The sequence below is a fragment of the Daucus carota genome, chromosome 2 (assembly GCF_001625215.2).
Source record: "Daucus carota subsp. sativus chromosome 2, DH1 v3.0, whole genome shotgun sequence".
Lineage (NCBI taxonomy): Eukaryota > Viridiplantae > Streptophyta > Magnoliopsida > Apiales > Apiaceae > Daucus > Daucus carota.
The window spans coordinates 34,027,242-34,052,989 of record NC_030382.2 but is presented as its reverse complement, the minus strand read 5'-3'; the positions used below and the strand labels follow the sequence as shown (position 1 = coordinate 34,052,989).

Here is a 25,748-nt window from a genome sequence, read left to right as displayed (position 1 = left end):
TTGCCCGCAACGAGATACAACAATACTCCGAGGAGTTTCTTTCATTCAAAAAGCTTATTATCTAACCGAAAGACATGAAAATGTCTCCGGAAGTTTAGACAATAATACTTAATGTCCGAAAAGAGAAACGTCCCATCTTGTATGATCATGCTACCTGAGACAAAAACAATCCATTAATAACATGAAAAGTAATTATAAATTAATTATTAAAATAGTATAGTTCGTCAAAAAAAGTAGTTGGATGAAATAATAAATATAAAATAATCTGTCAAAAATAGAAGATAAATATAAAAACAAAATATATCTAACCAAAGGGAGACCCTTTGGCTAGATATATAACAAGCTGAATAATTACTAAGAATATAATTAAATAATTAATAAGAACTAAAATATAAATATAAAAATATAACTTTGATATTCAAAATGATATTTAAATTTTAGATAACAAGTTAAATATAATAAATAAGCCAACAAAGTGGCACCAAATTGCCCCTACTAGGCCAAGAATTTACGCCATCAATCATGGCCACCCATATATGGTACATAAATTTAAATGCATTCATTTACAAGATTCAAAATTCAAATCACCCATAAATGGTGCAAATAGATTTAAATGCATTCATTTACCAGATTCAAAATCCGAATATTTTAATTAATCTTCTAATGAATACATAAAAGTTGAAATTAAAGCATGAAGAGAAAATTCAAATTTCAAAACCAAATAAATTAAAAGAGTCAACTTGCCATTTACAAAACTGAAATTAAGATTAACATTTACTACTATTAAAATCAAATAAAGCCAAATTTTCAAATCTAAACTAAAATAATGCAACAAACTAAGTCAATCAGAATAATCTAATATCAAAACACCCGCTAATTAGGTCGCCACTACACCACCTCCGTCGTCACCGTGCAAGAATCGGAAAACTACAAACATTCATCATGGACACTAGCGAAAACTAAGAATCGAAAAGAATCGAGAATCAAAAGGTAACTAATCATATAATATAAAAATGGTTACATATACCCAATCTCCTCCAATTCAGACAAAACAGAATAAAAAATGACAAAAAGAGGATACAAAACAACACATACACTAAAAGATTCAAGCACATTACATCAATATACTTAATCATGAAAAATGAGTGATGAGCCAAACTATAATAATATATACCGTGAATTCATAAATAATCACACAACCATAATCATGAAATTTTATATATTGGAAAGATCGCACCTGTTTTTCTTGTTTTTAATTGTATTTCTGTAGATATGAGCTTTGACAGCTGTGAGCATTCAGACTCATAACCTCCGTTGACTCGGACACCATTTCTAGTGATGCGTTGATGACTATACATATCATAGTTTTCATCAGAGAAATTGAGAGAGGAGGGAGGGAGAGAGGATTTCTCACTTGCGGGGTTTTAGAACAATAGGTTGAAAATCGGATATTGATTTGTGCTGAGGTAATTGTACTGGGGAGAGAGAGAGAGAGAGAGAGGAGAGGGGGAGAGGGAGAGAGAGGGGAGAGGAAAATAAATTTGAAGCAGGAAAAGTTGAAAAAAGATGAGTGCCGCTAAATAAGAATAAGCTCTTTGCAATCTTGAGTCTTGACCAAACATAGATTTTTGATTTAGTGTTTATATGTTGTTCTTATGAGATATTAGATTCCGGGGAGATGATGGTGGTTTGCGGTGGTGGTTTGCGGTGGTGGTTGTAATATCTTTGACTAAAATTTTGGCATAATTTATGATTTCAGTTTTATAAAATTGTATTTAATTTTCGGGTTTAATTGTCTGCATTAAATTTCGAATTTTTTCGATTACAATAGATATAAATTTTATCATGCAATATTATTTTCTTTTATAGTGATCGACTCATGTGTTTAAATTTTGATATTAACCTTTTTAGTAATTGTTATAGTAAATTTAGTGATTGATGTTTTACTTAGATTCCAAATACATTGTATAAAAATTTGAATTTCTTTAATTAGAATTTCCTTTATCATGTTAAAGTTGATTCTTTTGTACAAATGAAAATTATTTGAATTTTTTTAAAAATGTCTTGATTCTCATTTAATCGGTTAGTATGTTAATTGTGCCTCTATTGATGACTAATAATGTACCATTTATGGGTGGCCATGATTGATGGCATATTATTGGCTTGTAAGGGGCAATTATGTGCCACTTTGTTGGCTGCAATTATGTGTCATTTTGTTAGCTTGTTAATAATTGTTATTTTATATTTTTGGTATATTATTTTTTTCCTTCGTGTCTCACCAAAGATCCATCTTTGGTTGGGACTTTAATTAATTTCCTTTTCACTACTTGAAATGATATACACATGATTTTAATAATTATTATTTCTTGGATATATTATCCTTTATTTTTTAATTATATATATATATAATCAGTCATATATATGGACTTATATTCTCCCTGTTTCATTTGTTTATATTTTCAGGATGTTTGGAAGAAGACGGGTTTTTCTTTTCGGACATTAAAATTTTATTATCTAAATTTCTCTGGTCATCTTGCATGTCCGATGGTTAGATGATAAGTTTTCTTGAATGAAAGAATTATCACGGTGAATTGGCGAATCATATCGGTTGAGATACATTCTCATTTAAAAAAAAAAACTATCATCAATGATTAAAAAAGAAAAAGATCCCATTTGGAAAATAAGCAAAAAATTCGGAAATAATATTTGAAAAATCTGGCATCTCTTTTGAGAAAAATAATGTGGAATACTGACACTGCCAGAAAGAAAAAAATGACATAAATTTTTAATTAACTTTTACCGTACAAGTTACATAAAATATGTCTAAAAACCCAATTTCTGATATTTAAACCAACTAGCATAAAAGCCCGTGCGAGGCACGGGACTCTAGTTTTTGTTGTGTTTTAAATAATATTCGTGTGTCATCATATTATTTCGAGCATAACTATTACGTCTTTTTTTTTAACAGAATATGTAAATATGAAATGTAACATTTGCAATCTAATAGCATTGATATATAGTAATAATATGTACTATATTTAAAAAAATTATGGATCAAAAACAACATTTGAACTGACTTTTCTATATTCTAATTCGTTAGGATATAGAGGCCACTACCATATTATCTACATGTTCAAAATTATATTCGAAATTACTCCTGAAACTTTTAGAATTTAAATATATTATACCTCATTAAAAAGATTTGTAATTTATTGTTAAAAATTATTAAATTATTTCATCCAATATGAAAACTTGTTCTTGATATGTGAATTACGATATCCTAAATCATGATTAGATGAAGATGTGTGGTCCGTGTTGTTTTATATTTATTTCTCTTTTTTTGAGCGTACGTTTGTGTAATAGTTAAGTGATATATGATAGACACACAATCAACACATTATTTTATATCATATGTTGCACACACCTTGTATAAATAATAATTGAAACATACATTGTATGTAAAAGACCCTACCCTTTATTATAAAAGCATCAATTGAACTACTAACCTTATAATTGTACCCGAAAAATTTCGGCACGTTTGATGTAGCTTACCCTTTTAATTTTCATATCAATTATATAGTACTTCAATGTCTTATATATTTTTTTGTTAATTTAAAATATTAGATGATTATTACTTTGATACCGCGTGTTATAATATTGTCTTGTTATAAAATATTAATTTTTTATCATTAGTTTTCTGAGCTTGTTGATTAAGACTTTTAATGATTTTTCATGTAATTGTTATAAACCAGATCCCAAATAGCAAAAATAGAGTGGATGTCAGTTAGGCACCATGAAGTTCATAAAAATAAGAAGTTTTTAGTTTAATTAGTCGCATAGTTACTTTTTTAGTTTTGTGCAAACTCACATTTTTAAATATTTTGATACTCTTATTTCTTAGGGGTGAGTAATGTAGTATATCATGTTCAGTTGTTAAACATCAAATCAGGTGTTCGATATTCTGGATTATGAAAAATTATTCTTGTTCTATTCCTGTTTAATCAGATATTAGTTTTCACCTTATCGCGTCGGATTATCCATTTCAAAATTAATTATATTTTATTAGTTTAATTTGTAAATGATTAATTAATTTAATTATAGTTTGAATCATTTTATTTAACTCGTATGTTATACATTGATGGATGGCATATTAAAATTATAGTTTTAAGATTTTAATATATATATATAACTTATTTCTCTGTGTTATTTTATTTTAAGCAAGTAAAATTTATAACTCAATTCTTTTTAGTAGGTCTCGTGAACACGTTTTATTATTATTTGCTTGACTTTTGATTAACAACATAGAATTTCCCTAAATTCACATTTGTATCACAAGTTATAATATTTCAAATTCATATATCACCAAAATCACATCATTTAGACATATTTTCTAACACCAAATTTGATGTCTTTGTCACTATTCTTATATCTATAAAAAAAAATCAGAAAGATTTGGTTACACGTCAAATTCTGAATTCATAAGTTTAAAATAAAATGTAATCTAAATAAAAATATTCTTTCAGTTATCTTATTTCATGTTCTTCAAAATATTGTAATCTCTTTATAAGTCATCTTTTATAATTAAAAAAAAATATGACATAGTCCATGTTGAAAGTCCATCAATTTTTCTTTTCAAAGATGCTCACCGAAATCTTAGTTTTTGTGCTTATTTCTCACATTCATGAATTAAATTTCTCTATATTGTATCGGTACTCGTTTAAAGTATTAAGTTAGATTTGTCCAATTTTATTCAAATATGAATTATATCCATTTTTTGAAATCTGAAACATGGCTTGAGCCCAATTGTTCAAATTCTTTTTCAAATTTAAATTTATTACATAAATAATTATTTTATGGATATTAATCTATCATGTAAAAAACATATAAGACTTACCTGAAATAATAACTTAACTCAAATAAATAAATATCAAAAAGAATATAAATACAACAGTATTAATGTATGAGTTTAATGCTTTTGAATAAAAAGATTAATTGCCTGTGTAGCTCAAGTGGTTTGAGCGGTGTAATTTTAATGAAGAGGGCTTGGGTTCGAGTCCCATGAATAACATTTTTTTTTTTATATGTATGAGGAGGAGTTAGGTTCGGAGTTAGGCTCGAGTTCGGAGTTAGGCTCGAGTTCGGAGCTAGGTAATTTATTTGCTCATGAGGGAGGCTTGGCACGAACGTGTTGGGCTATTATAGATATAAGTAAGAGGGCTTGGGTTCGAGTCCCATGAATAACATTTTTTCTATATGTATGAGGAGGAGTTAGGTTCGGAGTTAGGCTCAAGTTCGGAGCTAGGTAATTTATTTGCTCATGAGGGAGGCTTGGCACGAACATGTTGGGCTATTATAGATATAAGTAGATAATCATGTAACCGATCTTATAATCTTCGAAAGTAAGAAAAAATGTTTTCAAATTGCTATAAAGAATCGTAAATTTTTTACAAGAGATCTAGGCAGTCTTGTTTAAAATCTTTCTCCCAGCTTTAGGTATGAGTTCTCCATCCTAGCTAAAATCGGTAGAATATAAAATTATATTTTCTACTCTAAAACATATGTAGAAATTATGTATAATTTGACGAATTTATAAGACGGTGTGTTTCGACGATATTGATTATATTGGTTGATTATAATTTAAAAATAATATGTTATTAATATATATCAGATTGTTAAAATAGAATATATGATTTCAACATGACTATAAATAATGTGTAATCTTCTAGAGATTCTTTACCGACCGATTCGAGAAATAAAACTATCCATGACTAAAATTATAAACAAAGTTTGAGGATGGTTGAAACATGATGGTTTCAAGATATTTATTATATTTTTTATTTTTAACATGTCTATTGACATTTTAGTTAAGGCTTTTGATAGTCGGAAATTTTATTTACGTACATAAAACATTTACGATCAACGCCTTGCAACGAAAAGAAAATCGTAACATTATATGCTGCAACAATGTTAGGAACCCGAACCCTCGCGGCAGCCCCTGGAAAACCATTTGTGCAGCAGCCGGTTTTAAGTCTCTAGTGGATTATACCGGGACGAGGATATTGTACTTCAGCACTTGCGGGAAGTACAACGTGCTGCATGTACAGCACTTCACTCTATTCTTCTTGCGGCTACATACCGTGGATTTCATAATTACAAGTTTGCGAAACAATGTGCTTCTTAATTCCTAAACATCCCTCCGACATGGCATCAAAACTTTTACATGCTAAAAGATAAAGTCGATTAGATTACATACTCCAATATGTTTATAAGGTTTAACTACTACAACTTGCTGGTATTCAACAATTTTATAAAATCGGAACAAACAAAATAATTAGAATTTATGCAATTATCGAAGATTACGAAACAAAAACACTTGTAGTTGATGCCGTCCCCTAAACGTTTAGTAAAGGTTACTATGAAAGTTCATAATTATAGGTGTTATCCACCACCTTTCCTTGTCCCTTCCAAACCTCTATATAAGCCCTCTTGCATTACCACATTTCCCTCATCCATATTCTAAAACACTCTGTCTTTGGTTTTAGTTCAAGCATTTCACTCGCAAGTATTCTCGTCAAACAGTTAGAATTAAAGATGTGTGGAGGTGCAATCATCAGTGATTTTATCCCTCCTCGAAGTAACACCAAGTATGTATCCTCCTCTGATATCTGGCCCTCCTCACCCCTCAGTCCTAAAAGAGATCATCAGCCTAGCCATAATATTTCTGGTAACGAAATTTCGACTTTTTTCTCTGAATTCACCGACAAAAATACGATACTATATCATATACTCCCTCCGCCCCATGAGTTTGCTAACGTTCATTGTTTTATTCTAAGTCTCCTATAAAATATAGTTCTATATCTTTTTAAATTTATTTTTTTAAATAAAAGTTTAAATATCAAACTTTTATTCAGAAAAAAATATCATGAAATTATATATTAAAGAGTTCTCAAAAAGAGTGTCAAAAAGTATTGTTAACAATCCGGAAAGACTACTAGTTTACGAAGTGAATTACACAGTTGATCGAGAGGCCAAAATCAAAATTTGTCACTAGAAATTTGCGGTGTAATTTTTTTTAATTATTAAGTTTTATTGTTTGACGAGTGCATTTTGATTAAACAGGGGGTGAGGAACTGAAAAAAAGTGTAAAACGCCAACGCAAGAATCTGTACAGAGGAATAAGGCAGCGTCCCTGGGGAAAATGGGCAGCTGAAATCAGGGACCCGAGAAAGGGCGTGCGTGTTTGGCTTGGCACATTCAACACTGCTGAAGCTGCAGCCAGAGCTTACGACAAAGAGGCTCGAAAAATCAGAGGAAAGAAAGCTAAGGTTAACTTTCCGAACGAGGATGTCACAAATGATTGTCTCGTCCGACCCCGATCCGATCCTCCAAGCGAGTTCTCTACAAATGACATGGCTCATAACTGTGAGAATGATCACAACAAGGTTGGGACAGGGGAGACTCGAGTTATGGAAGAGGAGAACCAAGTGCAAAAACTGACGGAGGATTTGATGGCGTACGAGTCGTATATGAAATTTTACGAGATTCCGTATTTTAATGGCTCGTCTGTAACGGTGGCTGCAGCAGCAGCTGCGCAGGAAAATGCTGAGATCAACCTGTGGAGTTTCGATGATGTGGTCTGATCTTGTTTTGCCAAGACTGATTTTTCTTTTTTTGTCTAATTACAAGTATTTTGCTTCTGTAAAACCATTTAAGCTTTTGTTTTCAATTTTTATTGTATGATCTTCGTTAACATAACTAAGGCATGTTGGAATGAATACCTTTTTTCATCTCACTAGTATTATTAGTACTTAAAAGTAGCCGAGGTTTGAACAAAGCGGCGCTGCTGGTTTCGTCCTCTAATTAAACAACTGAAATTTGTTGGATTGATTATTTTATGCTCCAAACCACCACAGGCCACAGATACATTTCATTGTTAATTGCTGTGTTTGTAGCACTTTTACATTCTTGGACATGTGAAACCTGAAACTTATTAACTTTTTGCTTAATTGTGTTGATGTACATGTCTTGTATAGTATCATACCCACTTTGCCTCAAACTTAGTAAATTTTTGCTTAATTGTGCTGATGTTCGAAGTCTTGTACAGTGTCATACCCACTTTGCCTAAAACTTACTAAATTTTTGCTTAATTGTGCTGATATTTATACCCATTTTGCGTTAGCAGATTTTTTACGTTAAATTTTGACTAACATTTTGAGTCTCTCGTAAAGTATAGTTTTATAATTATTTTTTATTTTTTCTTAAATCTTTTTTGATATTGAAACTTTTATTCAGAAAAAAATATTATGAAACTATATTTTATATATAGGAGCCTCCAAATACGCGCAAATAATATATATAAACAATATAATATATTCACAATTACGGTTTATAAGTCATATTAGTTAAAAAAAAAAAACATGTGTATCTTGAAAATTCATTTGTCAAAAATTAAACACACACTATCTCTGGTATTACAGGGCCAGGAAAATATTATTTATTCAACAAAACTTATCGAAAATTTATTTATCGTATTTTTACACAGGCCCAAACAAACACAACTAATTTAAAAACAATACCCAAAGTTTTTCTTGGGCCTCGACCCAACAGAAATAGTTCCCTTTCTCCGAACAGAAAAAGCCCAAAAAGACCCAAACCCTAAGAGGGCCAAAACATATAAAAAGAAACCCTAGCCTATCGCTTTTCTTCTTCTTCTTCCTGGAGTGGTGTGCCGCTGCTAGACAAAAATGGTGTCGCTGAAGCTACAGAAGCGTCTAGCCTCCAGTGTGCTCAAGTGCGGCAAGGGCAAAGTGTGGCTCGATCCCAACGAAAGCAATGAAATCTCCATGGCTAATTCTCGTACGCTTTTTCATCAATTTCCTTTCACTGTTTTGTTTAACTTAATTTAATTTAATTATCCACTTTCTTGTTTTGTTATAAGTACTATTAGTTTCTATACTAGTTTGTATTGTTATGGTAAAGCTTGCTATTAATTTATTATATTCGTTGTTTTTGGGTGGCATTTCTGTTGGGTGATGTGTGAAATGGTTTAATTGGGAGGGTGTTTCTGGAAGCTGCGGGTGATGATGTTGTTTTAATGTTTTTGTTTGCGGTGATCAGGTCAGAACATTAGGAAATTGGTCAAGGATGGGTTTATTATCAGGAAGCCGACTAAGATTCATTCCCGCTCTCGTGCTCGTAGAATGAAGGAAGCTAAGAGGAAGGGTCGACATGCTGGATATGGTATTTCTACTTGCTCCTGTCATTTTACGTATTTAGTCTTAGGCTTCATTGTATTTAATCAATTAAGGACTCTTTATTGAATGGAATTGAGAAAATTTTAGTGTATGCAATTTGATTTTTTCATCACTAGGGAGAATGTTAGTCATTTGGCAATCAAGCACCTAGGTTTTGCAAGTATTCGATTAAGCACTAATTTTTGCTAATATTAGAATCTTGCTAGTTTTCTCTTTCTCTGTTCCAAACTTATAGAAAATTACTTTTATTATTATCATTAAGCAAACTACAACTAAGCACTTTGTATGTAGCACCACCACCGAAATCTAAAAGAAGGGAAGAAAACGTGAACTTATTAACCCAAGCAGAGCAAATAAATGAGTCATATAATCTGTGGAAATGATGCTGGCTTTTGATTGTCCAATCCATTATATGATATAATTATCAATACAAGCAGACATGCATATATATAAATGTGTATGTATATATATGTCGGGTTGATAATTATCTTTTATATTTTTTTCAATGTCAGCATATGTAGGCATTAAAATTGCAGGCAATATTGAGAATATGTTTACAGTATGTACAAGGCAGGTTAATAATGTTTGTGTCCTTATAGCTGAATTCATGTACTCAAAATAGGTAAGCGGAGGGGAACTAGGGAGGCTAGGTTGCCAACAAAAGTCTTGTGGATGCGGAGGATGAGAGTGCTAAGGCGTCTTCTCCGTAAGTACAGGGAAGCAAAGAAGATTGACAAGCACATGTATCATGATATGTACATGAAGGTGAAGGGTAATGTGTACAAGAATAAGAGAGTTTTAATGGAGAGTATTCACAAGTCCAAGGCTGAAAAGGCTCGTGAAAAGACCTTGTCTGACCAGTTTGAGGCTAAACGAGCAAAGAACAAGGCAAGCAGGGAGAGAAAGTTTGCCAGGAGGGAAGAACGCCTTGCCCAGGTAATGAACTGATACTCAGATGTCTTATTGCAAAATGAAAAGAAGCATGTGTCCCCTTTCCTAACAGGTTACAACTATACACTGTTATATTCTGATCAAGTAAATTTCTTGTTATTGATTATCTACAGGGGCCAGGAGAAAAAGCACCAGAAGCTCCACCAGCAGCAACTCCAGCAGCTCAATCTCAGTGAGTTTTTGTATTGTCGTTAATGTGTATATATATTGTATTGTAAATATTATCTACACCAAAAGAATTAATAAATTAATGGCTGTTTAACTTCTGTTCTTTTTTCCAGGCCATCAAAGAAGTGAAACATTTCAGTGAAGGAAAATTCAGTACGAGTCTGTGTTTAGCTCTAGTGTTTTTGACCACCATGGTTTTATGTTTTCATCATTTATTGTTAAAAGGGTTGGTTATATCTAGATGGAAGGAGAGTTTAAATCTTGATACTTTGTTTAAAATTCTCGTATCTAGATGAATGAAATTTAACTCAATACTGTGTTTTAAACAGTGTTATTATAGATTGCTCTTATAACTGCTATTCTTGTGTTTGATATCCCATTCTGTGATTAAACCGTTGAAAAATTGAAACTTGTAACAAAGATTTTAAGGTAGAAATCTGATTGTGGACAATATGAGTGGGATAGAGGGAGTATATGTTCTTTTGTACTTCATAGGCTTCATGTCATTTAAGTTCAAATCCTAAACTTCTAGATCTCATAAAATTGTTATGATATTCTATTATATTAGTAATTTATAGACCTATGTCTTTCATACATTTTTTATGTAAAAAATCTATACAATTATTGTATATAGGATACTAATATACCATGTGTTGGGGAGAATATAATGAGCAAAAATAAAGGATGATAAGTGGTGGGATGGAAGATTTTGGTTAAAAATTTAAAAAAGATTTTGAATGGTTGTCCATGATATAGTTCAAACCTCAATCTACTCCTTTCAAATTTATTCACCCCAACTACATACAACATTAGTGTACGGAGTTTACTAGTGGCAACTGAGGTTGTAACCTTGTGTCGACCTGCTCATTGTGCTTTTTGCCAGCTTGATTATGCTTTTTCCACATGGGTTTTTCGGGTCTCATATATGTTTAAGTGTCATCTTCTGAGAACTGAAGTCTGTCCTCCAATTTCTTTGTGTCGATCTTGATGATTCTTCAGAAAGTGTTGAGGTTTGTTTATAATGTGGGCTTCTTTTATCTTGTTGCTTTCTTTGGAGCATCTACCATCTTCAATTTTCAATTCAACAGTTTTACATTCTTCTCTGGAATCCTCTGCATTTTCTAGGTCACTTCTGTACTAAATTGCAGCTCTTCTGTTTACTAAATTATTGGATTAGATCAAAGCCTAATTGGATTGTTATAATTTCATTTACACTGGCAAGGTGAATTGAGGCGAAGACAAGGAACAAGCCTCACTCAACAAACACTTTTTTTAAGTTAAGTCAAACGATCCCAGAATAGAATCATCTAGTTTTGAGTGGAAAAAATTAAGCAGAATAAGTACAACGTAGCAATAGAATGGTATATCGTATATGTAGAGCTAGAGTAACTTGTTTTCTAAAGTAATGGGCAGTTTTGTACTTGAGATTCGAGGACACGTAGAAAGTAAATTCAGTGAACTTTCGAGATTTTGAAAATTATAAATCTGAATCTGTAACCGAATGGAACAAGACTCTTCAAGTAGTATAAAATTTAGTAGTATTTCATAAAAAAAAAAAGAGTAGGAATTTGGTATAGCCTGAGCTTGCAATATTGAAGAGGCAGAGGTTATAGTATTTTATAAAAAAAGGGAGAATCTGATATAGCCCGAGCTTGCGATATTGAAGAGGCAGAGGTTCAGAAAAGCCGTTCGGAGAATAGTAAAGTAAGGTTGCTAGAAGCAAGTTTAACAGTTTACCTTTCTCATGACATGTTAATAATATGAAATAAAGAATGCTAGTGAGACTTACGGGGGTGTATTCGATTGGGATTTTAATGCATTGTTTTTAGTCTATGGATTTTAATGGATTGTATGGGATTTTGATTTTTTGCGGATTCTTGATGAAATGTCGCAGAGTTGATAGGATTTAGGTACAATGCTTCGAAATCCCATTGAATTTGGTGGGATTTCAAAAAACTTAAAATACACTGAAGAATGCCACAAAATCCATCATTTTATGAAATGAAATCGAATACCCTCGGATTTCATGAATGCAAAAAAATGCTTTAAAATCCCAATCCAATACACCCCTCTTAGTGATTTAGATAATTTATTTTTACTGTCAACTCTAGTAACAATTCCTATATTTATTTTCCTATTATTATTTTAATAATAAATTTGAGGGAGAAGGGAGAAAAGATAAAAGAAAGAATGAGGGACATGAATTTTTTATTCATAAATATTAAATAATTATTAGTTAGAGTTTACTTAAAAATAAATAATAGGTAAAAGATTTGAAAATGTTCTATTGATTTAGATAATCACTAGAATAGTAATAAAATAACTATCATTTACTCCCTCCGTCCCGGTAGATTGTATACATTTGGTTTGGATACGGAGACCAAGAAAAAGTGCAAAAAGTGAGTAAAGTGAGAAGAAAAGTGAATAAAGTGGTGAGACCCATTTATATTTAATGATAGATTTGAGATAGTGGAGGAAAATAGTGAGTGTAATAGTTTTTATATTATTATAGAATGGAAATAGTGGAAGAAGAAAGTGGGTGTAATAGTGTTTTATATTATTAAAAGTTACTATATTTGGAATGTATAAAAATGATGGGACGTCCCAAAAAGAAAACTGTATAGAATTGATTGGGAGTGAGGGAGTAAGAGCATCTCCAATAGTCTCTTAAATTGGCTCTTAAGACTAAAAATTAAGAGCATGGAAAAATATAGAGCTCCAATAGACTCTTGGCTCTTAAAAACACTAAGAGCATATCCAAGAGGCTCTTCATTTAGGCTCCTAACTTGAGATTTGAGGAGGGAGAAGCAAAATGTTGCTCCAAGAGACTCTTAGGTGGCTCTTAAATCTTAAGAGCCTTTTGTTTCTCTCTCCTCAAAGTTAAGAGCCACCACATGGCTCCTAACTTATTTTTTCACAATAAAAAAATCCTTCCCTCCAATCAACCTCCATCTTTCCCTCTCTTTTGTTATAGTGGAGCCCAATATATGAATAAAATATGAAATAGATAAGAGATGTATAGAGTATTGTTGGAGTTTAGAGCATCTCCAAGAGACTCTTCATTTAGGCTCCTAACTTGAGATTTGAGAAGGGAGAGGAAAAATGTTGCTCCAAGAGACTCTTAAGTGGCCCTTAAATCACTAAGAGTCTCTTGTTTCTCTCTCCTCTCTCCTCAAAGTTAAGAGCACCCACAGTGCTTGGGGTTACTTTCTTTACTTTCTGACCCCACGCAAAAGCCACGTAAGCAAAAGAGGTTCTGTGAAATAAAATGGTCTCGTGCCTCCAATGCTGAGCCCGTTTCACTTCTTTTAATAAAATTCTTTTTAACTTCATGGGTCCCGCATTGCAGTAATTCAGCCGAACTTAAGTGAACAATTGATTAATAAAAAACTAAAGAAACCAAAGTGGCCAGGGACGGTGAAGAGGCACCGTGCCACTTCCTTCTTATTCATTCAAGGTTGTCCAGGGTCATTTCTATATAGCTAAGACAGTTTGCGCGTCCCAAGACACCAAGTGACCCTCCGTTGCTGCTGCTCTAAGAGCCACCACATGGCTCCTAACTTATTTTTTCACAATAAAAAAATCCTTCCCTCCAATTCACCTCCATCTTTCCCTCTCTTTTGTTATAGTGGAGCCCAATATATGAATAAAATATGAAATAGAGAAGAGATGTAGAGAGTATTGTTGGAGTTTACACTCTTAACTTTGTCCTAAATTACTAAGAGCCACATTTTTTATATTATATTTAGGAGCGAACAAAGAGGCTCTTGGAGATGCTCTTACACTCTTAACTTTGTCCTAAATTACTAAGAGTCACATTTTTTATATTATACTCCCTCTGTTTTTTTATATATGACACTGTTGACTTGGGCACGTATCTTTAGGTGGGTTGACCGCATAGTAAAAATTATTATTTTTAATTGATTTTTTTTGTGAATTAAAATTTTGATTGTATATTTTTATTCAGAAAAAAAAATTCAAAAATAATATTTTTAACTACCCGGTCAAAGCACTTAAAAGTGTGTGCCAAAAAGTCAAACGTCATATATTAAAAAACAGAGGGAGTATTTAGGAGCCAACAAGGAGACTCTTGGAGATGCTCTAAGAGTCCATTATCTCTCCTCTCTTTTAAGAAGAGTGTGGGTCCAGTATGATGATGATCTGGTGAAGTCAAGTCACTCCCGCCTGGCATTCGTAGTAGTGTATCATTATTCATTGGGCTGCCGGTCCCGTATTTGGCCAGACGCTAGTCTTCGCTGTCCATGTGCACACATGATTCCAAAAATCTCTTCCTCAATCATTAATCAATCAGGTGTATTGTTAAATTCCATCGGTGTATTGTTAAACTCGTTCGCGGTTAAGATTCATCTCGGTGCACTATCTATATTCAGGTTCATATTTTTCTATCTCGTCATGATTTTTGGTTATTGGCAGATTTTTTTTAAACGAAAGCTCTCCCTTCTTTTTTAATTATGCGGATTTTGTCATTCTTTCGGTTGTTTTATTCGGACATCAAATTTTTTTATCTAATCTCTTGTGAGTTTAAATGAAAGTTTCTATGTATAAAATAATCTTTTTCGATTCTTTCAGTATCGTATTTCGATATGACATGAAAGTCTTATGACAAAAAATTATTTGAGAAAATAAAATCAAGTTTGACATGATTTAAGTTGAAAACACTCTCTTCAAAACCCTAAAAAAATCCTCTCAAGCTTCTTTATTTTCCCTAGCCATCGTGAGGGGTTTTCATCGGTTTTCACCGGTGGAAAACCCCAAATCATTTATTTTCTTTGTTTTGTTTTTTGTATTTCAATAATACTCCTCCTCAGGTAAGGATTTCTATCTTTCAAGATTGTATTTTTGTTTGATAAAATCTTTTTTGGGTGAGTTTTGTTCCCAATTTATTTAGTTTTTGTTTATTCTCTCATTGTGAGAGCTTGGTGTGTTTTTTTGTTGTGTTTTAGTGTGGTTCAATGTCCAGGATGTTAGATTTGCCAGATTTTCAAGAGATTGATTTAGTGGTAAAGATTTATATGGGATTGCAATTACGATCGATAGCTCAAACTGGTTTTAACGAAGACTACATGTATATATATCAATTTCAACAAATCGCTTGATTGTATCTTTATAAAGACCAGATTAATCAGCGATATGATCCGTTTTATGTTTGTTCGACTCAATTTTTCTTAGAGATGCGGTATGGCTTTTTATTATTGAATTTATTTTATTTTATTTTTTTTAAAAGTTTGACATGATTTAATTCATTAACGATCCTAAGCACCTATCACTCGATTATGATTATGATTTAGCCCCCTCTAATAGTAGATTTAGTTTTTGACCTAAATTTTGGTATGAATTTAAATCGAGCTAGTTTTTCATTATAACAATTTGACCTAAATTTTGGTCCAAATTCATATATCAATATTTTATTCCTCAAACTATCCTTATATTATTATTTTAATCTTTTAACAATAATAAAAAAGTTCATATTAACATAATACTTAATAAATTTATTAAATAAAAAAATATTACATTTAAACAAAAATATATATATATATATATATATATATATATTAATAAAAATATTATTTATTACTATATATATTATAATATATCAATAATATCACAATTATAAAATACAAAAAAAATGATATGCGATGGTAATGACTAATGAATCGAATTTACCCAAATGATACATTATTGTTAATTAGTTTTTTCTAATCTTTTGTAAACACTAAAATAAGCACTGTTCACTCAACTAATAATACAGTAACAGCAGATCTGCAATGTGATACCGATACGTATACCAAGAGTAAACAGCTGTAGTATAAGCATTCTTCTACCTGTATTTTCTACTCCTCAATCAATAGGTGTCAAGGAAGAAGGCCTCTCTTTTCTTTTATCTTCTCACTTGTCTCTTTCTCTCTCCCTCCTTCTTCCTCCTCCTCTTCTGCAAATGCTCTGAGGAGAGAAGACAATCATGAAGAGGCTAGTAAGTACGCTGCTTTCATTTCTTACATTTTTTAGCATGATTCATGAATTTCGCTTGTTTTTAATTTTCTTGATACCCATTTCGTTCTTGCATAATGGGTCTTTCTTAGTTTACTTCAATGAAATCTACATTTTGTTTTATGTATTATTTTGATTTTTGGGTAAAGATCGTTTCTTTATGATCTTCGTGTGATCATATGATGTGTTTGTTGTCTAGTTATGTAAATTGTCATGTGGGTATCTGTTTATTTTAACTGGGATTGATTGATCCTATATGTTCTTCTTGTAGCTGTTCACTTGTCTACATTGTCTGTTCTCAGTTCTGACCTTGGAATGACTTGTCTTTTGTAGGATGTATGGTTTTGGTCTATTAACTTTAATGTTGTTTTGCCAAGAGTGGAAATTGTTATGATTTGCTTTCATTGGTCTTTTGTTTGACTTTGTGGCCATGAGTCAGATCACCTAGGATCCGTTTTCACTTGCTTCTTTTTGCACTCCATGTGACTAAATTTTTGTACAATCATATTGAGCTAAACGTAGCTAGTGTGCATCCGGTTCGGATAAGTAGAGTCCGGGGAGGGTATAAATTATAATGTAAGCAGACCTTACCTCTCGGCTTCGGCTCGGACTAGCCTAACCGTTTTAGCTCATATATGAATGGTAGTTTATATCTTTTGGTTTTCACTTCTTCCATCTTGTAGCATAGGATGTTTCTCTTCGCTAAACTGGTAATTTGCTGAACTTTTGGTTTGTTGAAATGAATGGATGTCATTTCCGGTTGTATTCATTTATAAAAACAGCATTTAGTTCTTTTTACATATCTGTTGTGCTTGATTTAATTATTAATTTGGTACCAGCAGGTTGTTAAGTTTTATAGTCAATGTTTGGCTGTTTAGACAACTTGTCCTTCTCTGGAATGTTCAATAATTAATAGTTCATCTACTTTGTAAGCCTTATTCCAATTGTTGGTTACATGGTTGATATTTTCATGTTCCATTTTAGTATTGTTGTTTTATTCGTAGTTATAAGTAGCCACTATAAAAGTGACCTTGACGGCATTGTTGAACATATATATCCCGTATACGTTTCTAATTTCTAGTAGTTCATTGCGTAGTTATTCTACCAAAAGTGAGCATCAAATAATGAAAGGAAATTTTTCAGCGTAAAACTTTGAGGCGTTGAACCATGTTTTGCATCTCTGTTTACTGTTTATCTTTTATTATCCGCTCTTTTCAGGTGACTCTGCTTTTACTTCTTGCATTGAGTCATGTTGTTGAACATTGTGGGGCTGATTATACTGGACAATGCAAATCTAACGGACCTCTCAAACCCAGGCCTCACAGCGTGTCTATATTGGAATTTGGGGCAGTTGGCGATGGGAAAGCACTAAACACGGTTGCCTTCCAAAATGCTATCTTCTATCTGAAGTCCTTTGCAGATAAGGGTGGTGCCCAACTCTATGTTCCGCCCGGTAAGTGGCTTACTGGAAGTTTCAACCTTACCAGCCACCTCACACTATTTTTGGAAAAAGATGCAATTATTCTTGGATCGCAGGTGACTAATGCCATTCAGTTATTTTTTTTCGAGTATGCAGAATTCATGTAATTTAATGTTATACATATTTCAAGCCCGTTTGGGATTGCTTTTGCGGACACTAAAAGCAGCCTTCCTAATTCTTCTAGCCAAAAACTGTTTTTGGTAAGCTTGAAAGTAGCGTCAGCACTTGTAAGTCAAGGCGATATTAAATTTTTATACAACAATAACCCGAACCTTTAACTTAATTTCTGTAAAATCCAACATTAGTTTCTTTTTTAACTTTCAACTTCTAACTTTGTCCTTCCTATCACTTTTAACTTCTGCCAAATTGGACCTACATACGTGTAATGTGTGCACCATCCCTTTTACTTTATCCGTGTTTACACTAGTTGCAACATGACAGAGAATATTAGAATGCATGTGCAGTAACTAGTAACGGCCAATATGAATGAATAATTATAAATGTGGGAACCTAACCAGACCTGCAAGTTGAATTGCTTCCTACAGACTACAGTTAAAACAGGCCCGGCATAAGAAATTGGTGTTCTGATAAATTTAATTTAGAAATTTTCTCCACTAAAACTGTATAGCTACAAGCCATTTATTGTCCCTACTCCCATCTCCTGGATTGTGCAGGCTTGTATGTCAAATAATAAGATTCAATTCAATAGATTCTAGTAATCTTCCAGCAGAGGTAGTCATCCTTTGCACATTCATGGGATCTGATTTGCTCGTTGTAAAAGCAATGACAGTCTATCCAATTTGAACTAATCAGCCTGCTGAAATAATTTGTTGATCAGAGAGGACATTTGTTTGTAGGCTTGTAGCTGAATAAGTATTTTTGTGGGTACCAAAAGGAACCACCAGCAGGTTGTGTCTTCAAAAAGAATTAATTAATATACAGTTAGATAAACACTGGATGACCTTTTGTCAGCTAAAGAAAAGAAATCTGTTCAAGTCTTGTATAAACTAAATAATATCCTTCGTAAATGCATCATTTCCAAATTGCACAATATAAATCCTCTGCTGATATTAGTTCATTTTGCAGGATATTGCTCACTGGGAGGTTGTTGACGCCTTACCATCATATGGACGAGGTATTGAACTTCCTGGTGGTAGGTATCGAAGCTTGATTACAGGAAATAATCTAGTCGATGTTGTAATTACAGGTAGTGGAGCATTCTTTCATATTTGAAGATGCAGCTTTCTTTTGAGCTCTTACTGTTTTCTGTATGTTATTCTTATGGATTATGGATGAATTAATTTACTGCACAGGTGACAATGGGACTATAGATGGCCAGGGTTCCGTTTGGTGGGAGCACTTCAGTTCTCATTCTTTAAACTACAGCCGACCACACCTGGTTGAATTTATAAGCTCCAAGGATGTGGTTGTTTCAAATCTAACATTTTTGAATTCCCCATCCTACAGCATCCATCCTGTTTATTGCAGGTATTTTCTTATTAAATTTTTTGTTTCGCCTTCTATTTTATCAATCCTAAATTTAGCTTGCAATTATCCGTGTGGATGTGATGCAGCAATGTGTTGGTTCAAAATGTAACAGCTTATGCTCCCCCAGAATCGCCTTACACTAGTGGAATAGTACCAGGTACGATTATTCAGTTTGTGTACTTGAAAACATGTGGACTACATATTGTAAAATATTATGCGGTCCAAGCATAGTCTCAGCTTGTTCATCTGTGAATATGCAGATTCCTCTGAGTATGTATGCATTGAGAAAAGCAACATTAGTGTGAGCTATGATGCTATTGTGCTCAAGAGTGGTTGGGATGAATACGGGATTGCCCTTGGGAAACCAACTTCATATGTCCACATTAGGGAGGTTCGCCTTCAATCTACTATAGGCGCTGGCTTGGCTTTTGGCAGTGAGATGTCTGGGGGCATCTCCAACGTTCTGGTAGAGAACATAGACCTGCATGACTCATTCATTGGGTGTGAAGTGAAGACATCAATAGGTCGAGGTGGTTATATAGAAGACATCTGTATATCCAACGCAAATATCAGAAATGTTAAGATAGCTATTCAGGCTACAGGTCAGTGTAACTCACATCCAGATGACGAATATGATCCTCATGCACTTCCTATTGTCAACGGCCTCACCTATAAAAACATAATTGGCACAAATGTCACTATCGCAGGAAATTTCTCTGGAATTCCTGAATCTCCTTTCACGTCAATTTGTCTATCTAATATTTCCTTCACCACCACTCCTTACGCGTCTGCTTCATGGCTATGTTCAAATGTATCAGGTATCTCAGAAAACGTGTATCCCGAACCATGTCCCTCCCTCCAGAACTCATATAGGTCTTCTGCATCAGTTTGTTCTTTCCTCTTTTACCCAAGCAGGCGTGCTGCTGATTTATGATACCTAAAATACCCAAACTCAAATTGTTTCACAAATCTGTACATTATGAATTTGTCATATCAACCTTCACTCAATTTTAGCAGTAATCTTAAATAAGCAGCAGCACAGAATGCCGCGTCTCATCCCTCCATTCAAACATAAGCATTCTCGTTGTCGCTCAAATCATAGTGTCATTTGGCAGCAGTTGCACTGTACAGCCTTGCTTTCATCAAGATGTGAGAAAATTTTGGTAGTGTAGTATGATTCATCAGATCGAAGTTTTCATTTCATTTTACATTATTTCCCATGTTTTTTCATCTCCTTGTAAACTGTAAATGTAAATTTCTGGCGTGCAAGATTCGTTGGTGTATAGTACTCTGGAATAAATAAATTTATAGTTCTCAGAGGATCAAAATGCAGTTTCTGAATAAGAAGCAGATTTTTCATCCATAATAATGTTCAACATTGGTAAATAGCTGGCATGCTCATTAGTTCAGCTCACTTTTAAACTTTCTACTTTTCACTTTAAAGTTATTCTTTTTTACTTAAAAAGTAAAAAGTTTTTTCCATCCACAAAATATAAATAGAATACTAGAAGTAATTTAATTTTAATCAAGATAATGCTCACATTATAAACTCGAATTACATAAAAAAAACATGCAGTATAAAAAAATATACATATAACATCCATGTGCTTAATGGCAGCCTGGGTTCTCACAATAAAGTAGAGAAACTAACTTGTTGTTTTGTGTGCCATTCCCTTGCACTATTGTATTGTGCTCGATTAGCAGTGGTGAAGTTATTACATTATTCTCTCCCAGCTTTTATATAACACAACCCCCATTCCAAAATGAGAAAAGGAAAAAAATAATAATAATAATAAAGAGGCAGAGAACATCGAAGAATATATCATCCAACTGTTGTGGTGGATTGAGAGGGAAGTTGAACCCAAGCAAATTCCTCTTTGTAAACAACGCCTTCATCACAAGAGGCTTCGCATGTATATATGACAATGGTTGACCAATCAAGAGAATTCACATCATTTTGGACACCAAAGTAGTAAAGTAGCTGTGGCAAAATCTGTAGACAAACACAGTTTAATCACATGCAGAAGATTGTAGGATAGATCTAAATCACATGTTATCAGCAAATTAAATTCTTAGTTAGAATAAGAGGGCCACACCTGAAGCTCAAAGCAGCGAGGTCCACCACAGTAGCTGCATTTAGGAACGTCAGTGTTTGACGGCCGCCCACTTGACATGGGCCATAAAGGTTTGGCTCTAGCATACCTACAGTACCTGTTATATCTTTATATATTAATAAATATCAATAATATACAACAATTTGTAGGTATGTCAATTATGTTGAGCAGGAAATGAATCAAGTCGATGATCATTAATACTTCACCAGCAATAACAATGATTAAAAAGAAATGATGACAACGATCACAACCAACTGAAAACATAGAATTAGACCAACCTATTAGTGGTCAAATGCTGATTACAACAAGCGAAAAGGAGAGCATTAACTAAGCAAATTTGAAAATACTGTTGTGCTAATTTAAGTTTTAGACTAATTATGTATAGCAGTAGAGCAATTACTAAGCAAATTTCATATACTGATGTGCTAATTTAAGTTTGAGACTAGTTGTGTATAGCTCAAATCAAGAAGACTCTTCAGCCTAAGTAGATTGGCACAACATCAACCCATTGCTGAGCCGTAAACTCGGTTGAATACACGAGTTGAGCTCCCACATAATAGAGATAAAGCAGGATTATCATGAAAACCTATCCTGAATGACACATACTAAGTTCTTGTGCAAACATCCATGCATACATCTTAATGGTGTCAAAGACTGCCCAGTGCATGCAATGCATGAAAGTGAGTATCTGCAGCTTAAATTTGTGAAATTGATAAAACAAATTTAGATCAAGCTTTAAACATGCTCATACTTTCAAATTTCAGTCATTGAAAGCTGAAAAGTAATCTTTTAATTAGCTTGAACAAAGTATGTAAAAAATTCTAATCCTTGTACGACTAAAATCTCGTGGTTCAAATCAAAATACCATTTCGAAAGCTTGTACTCTGCATAGTCTTCCTATGCAAATTTCTTCAAACCACATCTTCCACAAGTACATTTTTATAATCATAACTAGAGATTAAAAGTTCTCTTTCATCATATTTGTGATGGAAAGGTCTCTTGAATTTGTGGTGAACAAATTAATTACCTTATAACTTGCTCAGGGAACCTTGAAACTCGCTCCTGGAATGTAGCCCAACTTTTTTTGTCAGCATCTGCCTGTTTACCATATAAACGTTTCATAAGAACTCAGCCATATGTATTCCTTGAAGAACAGTTGAGAACAAGACACAGACCTCAAAACTGTCGATGAGTGAATTTAAGCCTTCATCCACATGGCTTACTGATGCCAACGCAGTGGCATAACCACCATTCTCAGACATCGTGTCAATTTCAGGTTCATCCTCATTAACGATCTCAAACTGTGGCCAGATACTGTTGCTTGCAACTGTTAAAGAATTTTAAAAAAAAAATAATAATTGGCTAGATATTATATGATAATCACACAAAGTAAACATAAAGTGAGTGGTTATCTTTAAGGACATCAATTGCAAGGCTCGTAACTTCATATACAGGCTCCAACAGGCACCAATATGGACATGGGAATCAACTATCAAGAGAACAATTTTAATCATTTCTGCTATACAGTATGCATGATTAAGTAACTGCAAATAGATATTCGAAAATATTGATAATAGACAATGTGCCTCTCAGTTACCAGCAAGTCCAAATATTGACAGTATTTTAAAAGGTGGTAAAAGTTGTACATTGTATTGGCTAAAGTTTCTTTGTTTCTGCTTACTCTTACCAGAGCAAGAACTAGAATTCTGAGGATCAATGGCCAATTTTCGACATTCATTATTATGACCTTTGCACCAGTGAGCAGCCTGTGTAAAGCACGAGTTACAGATTTAAATAAGCCAACTGTTGATTATATGTACACACACACACACACACATGTTATAAGATAATTTGTCTTAAATAACCTGATGCTTCTCAGAACAGTAACGTGCTATTTTGCAATTTCCACAAACACTGCATCCTTTCCAGGTCCCACACCAACTGCATAATGCAGCTACAACAAGAAGGAATGCTAAATAATATCACGGTGATGCTATACAAATGTAATACACATCACTAAGACACTGATAAGTGATAAGGGTGTAGTTCATTTCAATAAGAAATCATCTATATTATCTTCTTATGAAAAAAAAGGAAGACTTTCTATTAACCTGCAAAATGAAATATCCAATACAATTACAGGAGTAAAAACCGAAATCATTGTACTTGCTCTGCTATCCTATGCCAGCCTGGTACCATTTCTATATCTTTATTTTCAGCAAATGAGTTAAATACAAATCATAAAAAGAAGTCTGGCAATGAAAATCTAGATTATTAATATTACTAAACAAAGGATTGTTCTAATACAAAGAAAATTAGAGAAAGAAATTAAGAAAGAAGGGCCCTCATATAGCCTACTAAGTGAGTAGAGCTGTACCTTTAACCTCGGACGGTTTGTCTGTCCCATTATGTTTTGGAGGTTCGCTAGAGTAGAAAGGATTGGAGCGAGGCAACTGGCAACGGTATACCTTCACACTTTCAATATGAAACATTTCGAGAATTTAGTATCTCAAAGACTCATAAATAACAAACATTATAGGCATTCAATCATGAGAGAGCAAATACCTTCTAGATGGATTATCTGAAGGGCGTTTCCACTGCTCATGTTGATCTTGCAAAAGACACTTCATAGACGGGCACATGAATACAAATAAAGTTCGGTGGAATGTTGATTTCTTTTCAAAAAGGGGTGCATATACCTACAAGTCAATGATGATAAGAATTATTAAAGAACACATAAAAATCAATGAAACCAAGAAACACGAACGGGATGAATCTCTTCCATGATATATGCAAACCAAGTGAAACAGCAAAAAAGTGTTACAAAAGAAGGGGTTTATATCAAAATGGCCACTCATTGCACTCAAGTGTCTCACTTAACTCACCTATTTGCAAACATGAAATTAAAAAAAATAATAATAATAACTGAAATCACAAATGGTGTTAATGTACTTAAAGGCAGTACGGGCTTGGCATGGTTTTCAAAAGTTGAGTATGCTTTTTACTAGTTATCAAACTACGAGCACACATTGCACCACAGTCCACAAGCATAGTTCAAGAACACAATTTACATTTTACTCGATTGGATGTATAAAACTTTATTAAATTAATCACCTAAATCAATATTTTTTTCTCCATCCTAAAATATAAAGAAAGTGTATTTCTTAATCTCGAAAAAGTGACCCCATTCGGAGTTTAACAATAATCGAAACAACATTACCTGAAGCAAAAACTGCAAAGGATCACCACAAATGCCACAAACAGAGGAGCTACCGGACGGCAAATTAATCGGATCCAACCAAGCCTATGTTTCAAAACAAATAACTTTAATCAACCAATTCAACAATTATAAACATACATATAGAAAATACAAAATTGAATCCTAATTACCGGAAAGCCACCAGCTTTGCTGGGAAATAAATGCGGAAGAAGTGACCAATCATGTTTGGGCTTTTCGACAAACCCTATCGTTACTGTCATTTCATCTTCTTCGTCTTCTTCATCGTCTTCGTCTTCTTCGTCCATACGATTGATGAGATTGGTGGTGTTGTTAGGTGGAGATTCGTCGTCTTCGTCATCGTCGTCGTCAAGAGATGTGATTCGAAGAGTTCGCCGGAGATTTTCGACGGAAGAATCTCCGGTTTGGTCATTCTGACGGGCCATTTTTCTGTGGGTATTGAATGAGTAAAGGGGATTAGGGTTTATCAGGGTTTAGGCTCGTTTGTTTTTCAGGTTTTGTAGTTACGTTTACGTGGTAACTACAAATTACCTTACGCAATTGAAAATAGCGTGTGTAAATTATTTAATAAAAAATGAAAATAAATTTTGAATATTACTCCTTCCAAGTTCCGTCCAACTTCTTACCACTATTAACATTTTGAAGGGCGATGAAACCCATTTTAAATCTCTTATAAATTGTTATTTATATATTATTTTAATTTCTTTTTTTTATCAAGAAAAGTTAGTTTATGGGGTGTATTAGATTGAGATTTTAAAGCATTTTTTTCATTCACAAAATTCGAGCATATTCGATTCGGATTGGTTGAAATCCATTAAAATTTTGAGGTATTCAATTGGAATTTTTAATTCGGTTTTTCTAGTGTGTGCCCATGGGCACACACTAAGCACCAAATTCTGTAGGTTTGATGGATTTTGATTGGCTTCTACTCTTTTATAATGGTGGATCCCCTGCAAATTCACCAACCACACCAATAGAAATCCACCAAATTTATAGAATTTGGTGCTTAACATGTGCCCATGGGCACACACTAGACAAACCCTTTT

The 25,748-nt window shown here is 33.3% G+C and overlaps 4 protein-coding genes and 1 long non-coding RNA gene across 7 annotated transcripts; 3 read left to right on the top strand and 2 right to left on the bottom strand.

Moving 5' to 3' along the window:
• Nucleotides 1-15: 15 nt before the first annotated feature.
• Nucleotides 16-1,510, bottom strand: LOC135150164 (uncharacterized). The gene is made up of 2 exons (XR_010288461.1): nt 1,238-1,510; nt 16-154 (listed from the first exon to the last, which is right to left on the bottom strand). It is a non-coding gene; the product is annotated as an uncharacterized LOC135150164 (long non-coding RNA).
• Nucleotides 1,511-6,493: 4,983 nt separating this feature from the next.
• Nucleotides 6,494-7,787, top strand: LOC108207943 (ethylene-responsive transcription factor ERF071). The gene is made up of 2 exons (XM_017378392.2): nt 6,494-6,724; nt 7,120-7,787. Exons 1-2 carry the CDS (start codon nt 6,592-6,594, stop codon nt 7,638-7,640), a joined length of 654 nt encoding a protein of 217 aa, XP_017233881.1. The 5' UTR covers nt 6,494-6,591; the 3' UTR covers nt 7,641-7,787.
• Nucleotides 7,788-8,664: 877 nt separating this feature from the next.
• On the top strand, nt 8,665-10,712 carry LOC108206079 (large ribosomal subunit protein eL19x). The gene is made up of 5 exons (XM_017376259.2): nt 8,665-8,856; nt 9,118-9,240; nt 9,877-10,190; nt 10,319-10,377; nt 10,487-10,712. The coding sequence occupies exons 1-5, from the start codon at nt 8,745-8,747 to the stop codon at nt 10,500-10,502; spliced, it is 624 nt and encodes a 207-aa protein (XP_017231748.1). The 5' UTR covers nt 8,665-8,744; the 3' UTR covers nt 10,503-10,712.
• Nucleotides 10,713-16,203: 5,491 nt separating this feature from the next.
• Nucleotides 16,204-20,678, top strand: LOC108209763 (probable polygalacturonase). 3 transcript variants are annotated; one of them, XM_017380852.2, is made up of 6 exons: nt 16,204-16,365; nt 17,601-17,918; nt 18,949-19,069; nt 19,176-19,350; nt 19,437-19,507; nt 19,611-20,678. In XM_017380852.2, exons 1-6 carry the CDS (start codon nt 16,354-16,356, stop codon nt 20,282-20,284), a joined length of 1,371 nt encoding a protein of 456 aa, XP_017236341.1. In that variant the 5' UTR covers nt 16,204-16,353; the 3' UTR covers nt 20,285-20,678. The 3 variants fall into 3 exon arrangements, with proteins under 3 accessions (XP_017236341.1, XP_017236342.1, XP_017236340.1); XM_017380853.2 differs by lacking the exon at nt 16,204-16,365 and adding an exon at nt 16,444-17,092 and having other exon boundaries at nt 17,699-17,918; XM_017380851.2 differs by lacking the exon at nt 16,204-16,365 and adding an exon at nt 16,445-17,092.
• A 227-nt stretch (nt 20,679-20,905) lies between these two features.
• LOC108205906 (uncharacterized) lies at nt 20,906-25,234 on the bottom strand. Its single transcript, XM_017376032.2, has 10 exons — nt 24,855-25,234; nt 24,685-24,768; nt 24,030-24,163; nt 23,842-23,939; nt 23,330-23,418; nt 23,152-23,230; nt 22,640-22,791; nt 22,492-22,562; nt 21,447-21,561; nt 20,906-21,343 (listed from the first exon to the last, which is right to left on the bottom strand). The coding sequence occupies exons 1-10, from the start codon at nt 25,125-25,127 to the stop codon at nt 21,173-21,175; spliced, it is 1,266 nt and encodes a 421-aa protein (XP_017231521.1). The 5' UTR covers nt 25,128-25,234; the 3' UTR covers nt 20,906-21,172.
• Nucleotides 25,235-25,748: the final 514 nt, after the last annotated feature.